Source organism: Nerophis ophidion, linkage group LG05 (assembly GCF_033978795.1).
Source record: "Nerophis ophidion isolate RoL-2023_Sa linkage group LG05, RoL_Noph_v1.0, whole genome shotgun sequence".
In the NCBI taxonomy this organism is placed as follows: domain Eukaryota; kingdom Metazoa; phylum Chordata; class Actinopteri; order Syngnathiformes; family Syngnathidae; genus Nerophis; species Nerophis ophidion.
In genome coordinates this window covers 17,267,757-17,274,941 of record NC_084615.1, presented here as the reverse complement: position 1 = coordinate 17,274,941, position 7,185 = coordinate 17,267,757, and the positions used below count along the sequence as shown (strand labels likewise).

At 36.3% G+C, this 7,185-nt stretch overlaps 1 protein-coding gene across 1 annotated transcript in view; it reads left to right on the top strand.

Annotated features, from left to right (window-relative positions):
- Positions 1-345: 345 nt before the first annotated feature.
- The window catches only part of cfl1 (cofilin 1), a 31,347-nt gene continuing 24,507 nt past the window's right edge, over positions 346-7,185 (top strand). Inside the window, exon 1 of the mRNA XM_061900244.1 lies at positions 346-491. Coding sequence (XP_061756228.1) covers positions 489-491 — 3 coding nt within the window. The 5' untranslated portion in view covers positions 346-488. The remainder of the gene's footprint in view (positions 492-7,185) is intronic.

The window sequence follows — 7,185 nt, the reverse complement described above, 5'->3', positions numbered from 1 at the left end:
ATAATAAAGAAAGTAGTGCATTTAGTATTATTACTCTCTCTATTTGCTTTGGTTTTCTATCCTAGTTGACGAAAGTTTCCTGACTTTTGTGTGAATTTCTAAATCTATGTTTGTTGTTCAAATAATTAAATTAATTAAAAAAAAGATAAAATAGACACTTTTTGTTCTATTGCCAAAGAAACCGACATTAAAGAAATGAATGAAAGGGAGTCAAATTAAAGTAATCAACCTTTGTTTTGATGACAGTTTGAACAGACGTGTATCACGTAACAAAACATTACATTAAAAAAAAAAATTAAAAAAAATATAAAAACATGGCCGGAGTTTCTCACGGGGACGCGCTCCCCCTCGTGCACGTTGCTCGTGCACTTCACAGCAGGCGCGCGAGCATCACATGCGCGTTCACGTGACGAGAGAGAGCAAACTATTCATCATCAGCGAGCCCATTCAATTTCTGTCCAGACGCCGATCAACTCACAGCTACAACAATGGTACGTCCTTTCTTCACTTTTTCAATAACAGCCACAGTTTGACATTTTTTTTTTTTTTTGGGGGAATTCCTCTTTCAACGAGTCCCTATTTATTTGACATTATTTGGCTCCCGTCCATACATAAGACGAGAACCCGCTTCATTTCCGCTTCTTCCAAAACATGTTTTTAAAAAACAAAAAAATAAGCGTTTATTCATAATATCGCCATCATATATCTTTAACCATATTCCTGACAATATTCGACGTCCGAATGGAGAATTGAACACGGCCTGGAAACGACTGGCGCCATTTCGTGCATTTCCGTCCATTTCCGTCATTCTCCGACATAAAAGCCGCTTTCACAAAAAAGGGGCTTAAAGAAGCCGCTCCGTTGTCATGGCTCCGCTTCCTTGGCGTGTGTTTACACCTTGGTCCCCGTTATTTTCACCCTGCGGCTCGGCGTTGTCCAAAGGCTTAATAACGGGACTCGGCTGGCAGGTGCAGCGTTCGCCCCGGGGCCAACATAGCTAACGGTTTTGTTAGCCTAGCCTAGCCTAGCTAGCTAGTCCGGGTAGTAAACGGCACCTAGCCTAGCTAGCTAGTCCGGGCAGTGTAGCCTAACCTAGCTAGTCCGGGCATTATAAACTGCACTTAGCCTAACCTAGCTAGTCCGGGCAATATAGCCTAGCTAGCTAGTCCGGGCAGTAAACGGCAACCATCATGGCTGCGCTAGCTGTGATTTTTTTTTTCCCCCTCTTTGTCTCTGTTTGACGCTATTTCACTCGATCCCGTGCCATCTCACGTTCTACACCAAAAACTTGTGTTTGGAATAAATAAAGCACATTTATGGGCGGGGGGTGTTTTTTTTTTTTCGAAATTATTTTTGTTTAATATATATAGGAAGGCTAGCGCGCACACATGTGGTGCATTCACGGCCCCACCTAGCGGTACACATGTGGTGCATTCACGGCCCCACCCTGAATTTGGTGCATTTGCCCGGTGACAACCAAGCCACCTTTTTTTTTTATCCGTTTTGTTGAGTCATTCACCGTGTTAGTCATGAAAGGCTTTGCCACGTATTTTGGTCAGTCCCGACATGAACCGAGTTATTAACGTTATGTAACCTTCCACCACCCCCACCCCGGTTTAGCAAGAGTCGCATCCGCTAGCTGGAAAAGGCTAACGGTCCGGTTCCTGTCATTGCATCCCCTTTTGTTGCGCATCCAAATTTGTGCACAACTCCTTTTTTTTTTTTTTTTTTTTTTTTTGCACGTCACGCCATCAGAGTAGAACACGACAAGAGGAACTGACACAGCACAGTAATTACACTGTACTATATTATACTATCTGATTCTGCAGCACTGTCTTTCATTATTTGTCTTTGGCTTGCTTTGTTTAGCACAATTTGTGCTCTAGAATTCAGGCCTGGTGGCCTGTAAAAGTGCTCTCAAACCTTTGCCTCCTTGCATGGGGTACAAGAGATTAGATAAGATAATTTAATTGAATGACGCTGTTAGAAAACAAACAAAAAAAAGCATTGTCAGCTCCTTTAGTCAGACATATTTAAACACAATAGCAGTGTAGGGCTGGGCGATGCTTTTTTTTTCATATCGCGATATACGATATATATTACGATATTTTGCCTTGGCCTTGAATGTACACTTGATGCATATAGTCACAGCAGTATGATGATTATATGTGTATACATTAAAACATTCTTCTTCATACGACATTATTATATGCTACTTTTAAACATTCATGCAGAGAGGGAAATCACAACTAAGTCAATTGACCAAAAGAGTATTTATTAAAGTTATTAAGCAATGGCACAAACATTCAAGTCATTTACCAAACAAAAAGTGCAAGAGACATTTTAAGTGTCAAATAAAAATTAGCTGCATAATAGGAAATCAAATAGTATTCATCCTTCCCTATGTGGTATGTTACTAAAGTTATGAAATTCTCTTCATTCTCTAGCGAGTGACTTTTCAAATGATACTACATATTAGCAGTAATGCTACTTTTTCCCCCCAACACTTGACAAATTACGGTTGTCTGTTCGACATATTCCCACTTGAAGCCGAACCACCGCCAGACGATCGAAACCCTGCTGTTTTTCTTGGGAATGAAGTCTTCCTTCATTTGTTACCAGATCCGCACCTTCTTTCTCTTGTACGGCTACGTTAGCAGCTAACGTAGCCCAGTATGCTACCTCTCTTCTCTGCGAGGGCGGACACGTATGTGACGTATGACGTATGTAAAAATGTGCGCCTGCTTGTCTGTGAAGACAAGACAGGAAAGAGTGAGTGAGAAGAGCCTGAAGTGTACGCCCGCAACTAAAAGCAACTGCGTGAGAACATGTACTCGAATATTACGATATAGTCATTTTCTATATTGCACAGAGACAAACCCGCGCTATATCGTATATATCGATATATCACCCAGCCCTAAGTGTAGCTAAGTTTAGTCTTAATTGAGAACATATACTCGATTACGATATAGTCATTTTCTATATCGTATATATATCGATATATCACCCACCCCTAAGTTTAGGTAAGTTTATCCATCCATCCATTTTCTACCGCTTATTCCCTTTTGGGGTCGCGGGGGGTGCTGGCGCCTATCTCAGCTTCAATCGGGCGGAAGGCAGGGTACACCCTGGACAAGTCGCCACCTCATCGCAGGGCTAACAGAGACAGACAACATTCACACTCACATTCAAACACTAGTTTAGTCTTAATTTGAAGGGACAATGCACAGAAACATTAAGTTCAAAGACATCTATGTTCTGTACCAGATTATAGCTAATTAGCTAATTTCCATCTGCAGTCCCTGGCTACCTAAATTAAAGGGATACAAAAATCATGCAATAAAACCATTACAATAAAATCATACCATATCACATAATCAAATTAAGAAAAGTCTTAAAATGTCCTTTCATGGACACATACATAATATACAATACAACCACACCTCATTTACATCATCACACGAAGACAATACATGCTCTTGTTCACATCTGTCATCATTTGTAAAAACAACCATGATTTTAACACATACACCTCATAATTTACAACAAAAATGCTCTCATGGATAAATATACTACACATTAAGTTGATCTGTCAAACATAGTTGGCCACCTGAGTGACCGTGTGAGCAGCTTTGATTGCTCCAAAGCCACTTTTTAACTATAATTGTAAATGTAGAGTAATCTGTTAAACTTTTCAAGTTTGTTCCATTCCTTAATGGCTTTATATGAAAAGGTTGATTGTGCAAAAGATGTTTTACATCTGGGTACGCTACACTGCCCCCTGATGGATGGTCGTGTGTTTCTAGTCGTCACAGCAGATGTAAACTGGACAAAGTGCTTAAGTGGCGCTGGTGCAGTGTTATTTAGGATTCGATGGGCCATTCGTATTGATGCTAATCTTTAAATATTAGCGAAGTTTAACAATCGATATTTTTGGAGAACTACACAGTGATGGTGATGTTGTGGTTTTCGTCTTGATCAGTGAATCAATTCCTCCTCTTTATTGTTCAGTGTTGCAAATAAAAGCGCACTTTATTCCCCTAACAGTGACTTTCAACCACTGTGCCGTGGCACACTAGAGTTCCATGAGTTATTGTCTGGTGTGCCGTGGGAAATTATGCAACTTCACCTAATTGGTCCAAAAAATATTTTTTTTATGCAAATCAATAATCATAATAATGTGCCTGTGCTGTGTGGAGCTTGGCAGGGGTAATCTTGTAATACTCTATCAGTAGGTGGAAGAGGGTAGTTCATTGCTTTGTAGAAGTCGGAACGCGTCGAGGATGGTTTGTCGTGATCCCAATATGCAGAGCAGAGCGTGCAGGTAAAAAGGTATGTAACGCTCAAACAAAAAATGAACAAAAGGCTCGTCCCGCTAGGAAAAGGCACTGAAGCCTAGGGATGGCTATGTAAAACAAAATTCAAACTGAACTGGCTGCAAAGTCAACAAAAACGGAATGCTGGACGACAGCAAAAACTTGCAGCGTGCGGAGCAAAGACGGCGTCCGCAAAGCACATCCCTACATGACATGACAATCAACAATGTCCCGACAAAGAAGGATAGCGTACGCACAACTTAAATAGTCTTGATTGCGAAAACAAAGAAGGTGCGGGCAATAGCGCTCGAAGGAAGGCGTGAAGCTGCTTCAGGAAAACGCCAACAAAACAGGGTCACCAAGATAACAGCACAAAACAGGAACTAAAGCCCGGCAACCTGGTGGAGTTTCATTTTTTTAACGTTTTCTGCTGGTGGTGTGCCTCTGTATTTTTATTTTTTATTTTTTTTTTAATGGAAAAAATGTGCCTCGGTTAAAAAAAGGTTGAGAAACCCTGCCCTTACACAACAACACAATGACTGCTTATAGACTTCCTGTTATTGTCATTCAAATCTGGACTTTACAGTACAGAGAAGAACGGAACTTTGTTGCATTAGCTGGTTGTAGTGCAGGACTATTAAGATATGCACGTGTGGGGAAATATTGGACTTTACTGATCTGTTGCAAAATCCAACTCGATAGCACAGAACTATTATTATTTTAACGGGAGCACAAATACAACTTTTAATAGAAAAACTGTTTAAAACCAAACATGTAACTGCACAACACTAAACTTTATGCATATGGATATGTGACATACAATAATATAATTTCCTCATTTAAAAATAGGAAGTCCTACAATGTACTAAAACAAGGCGAGTTATTGTAGATTTTTGTTTTATAATACAAAAACAAAATATGTCCGTAAACTTTTAGCATATCAATATGTGACAACTATAATTTTCTCTTTTTAAAAAAATAGGAACACATACAATGTACTAATTCACGCCATTTTAATACAAGATATGTGGACGCTAACTAAGTTTTTGCTGTTTTTACTAAACCATTTTTTAATAGAAAAACTAACAAAACACATTACTGCAAAACACTAAATATTTAGCATATCAATATGTGATTAAAAAGAATGTAATTTCCTCCTTTTAAAATTAGGAACACATACAATGTACTAATTCAAGCCATTTTAATACAAAATATATGGACGCTAAGCAAGTTATTGTAGATTTTGTTTTAGTTATTGTACAAAAACAAAACATGTCACTGCGCAACAGTAAACTTTTAAGCATATCAATATGTGACAACTATAATTTTCTCTTTTTAAAAAATAGGAACACATACAATGTACTAATTCACGCCATTTTAATACAAGATATGTGGACGCTAACTAAGTTTTTGTTGTTTTTACTAAACCATTTTTTAATAGAAAAACTAACAAAACACATTACTGCAAAACACTAAATATTTAGCATATCAATATGTGATTAAAAAGAATGTAATTTCCTCCTTTTGAAAAAAGGAACACATACAATGTACTAAGTCACGCCATTTTAATATAAGATATGTGGACGCTATGTAAGTTATTATTCGAGTTTTGTTTTTTTAACTATACCATTTTTTTTATAGAAAAACTAACAAAACATGTAACTGCTCAACACTAAACTTTTAGCATATCAATCTGTGATTAAAAAAATAACAATTTCCTCCTTTAAAAAAAAAACATACAATGTACTAATTCACACTATTTTAGTACAAAATATGTGGACGCTTTTGTAGTTTTTTGTTGTTTTCTCTAAACCATTTTTAAATAGAAAAACTCAAAACATGTAACTGCTCAACACTAAACTTTTAGCATATCAATCTGTGATTAAAAAAATAACAATTTCCTCCTTTAAAAAAACATACAATGTACTAATTCACGCCATTTTAATACAAAATATGTGGACGCTAACTAAGTTATTATTGTAGTTTTTTGTTGTTTTTACTCAACCATTTTTAAATAGAAAAACTAACAAAACACATAACAGCACAGCACTAAATTTTTAGTATATCAATATGTAATTTCCTACTTTTAAAAAATAGGAACACATAGAATGTTCTAATTCAAGCCATTTTAATACAAGATATGTGGACACTAAGCAAGTTATTATTGTAGATTTTTGTTTTATTTACTATACAAAAACAACACATGTCAGTAAACCTTTAGCATATCAATATGTGACAACTATAATTTTCTCTTTTTAAAAAATAAGAACACACAATGTACTAATTCACGCCATTTTAATTAATATGTGGAAGCTAAGTTATTGTTGTTTTTACTAAACCATTTTTTAATAGAAAAACTAACAAAACACAACTGCAAAACACTAAATATTTAGCATATCAATCAATATGTGATAAAAAAATAATTTCCTCCTTTTAAAAATAGGAACACATACAATGTACTAATTCAAGCCATTTTAATACAAGGCATGTGGACGCTAAGCGAGGTATTGTAGATTTTTTTAAATTTACTATGTAAAAACAAAACATTTCAGTATTATGTGACGAATATAATTTTCTCTTTAAAAAAAAAATTGGAACACATACAATGTGCTGATTCACACCATTTTATTACAAGAAATGTGGACGCTAAGTAAGTTATTGTAGTTTTACTATACAATATTTTATAGAAAAACTAACAAAAAATGTAACTGCACAACACTAAACTTTTAGCAAATCAACATGTGACATTAAATGATAAAATGTCCTCCTTTTCAAAAATAGGAACTCCTACAATGTACTAATTCAAGCCATTTTAATACAAGATAAGTGGACGCTGAGTAAGTTATTGTAGTTTTACTGTACAATATTT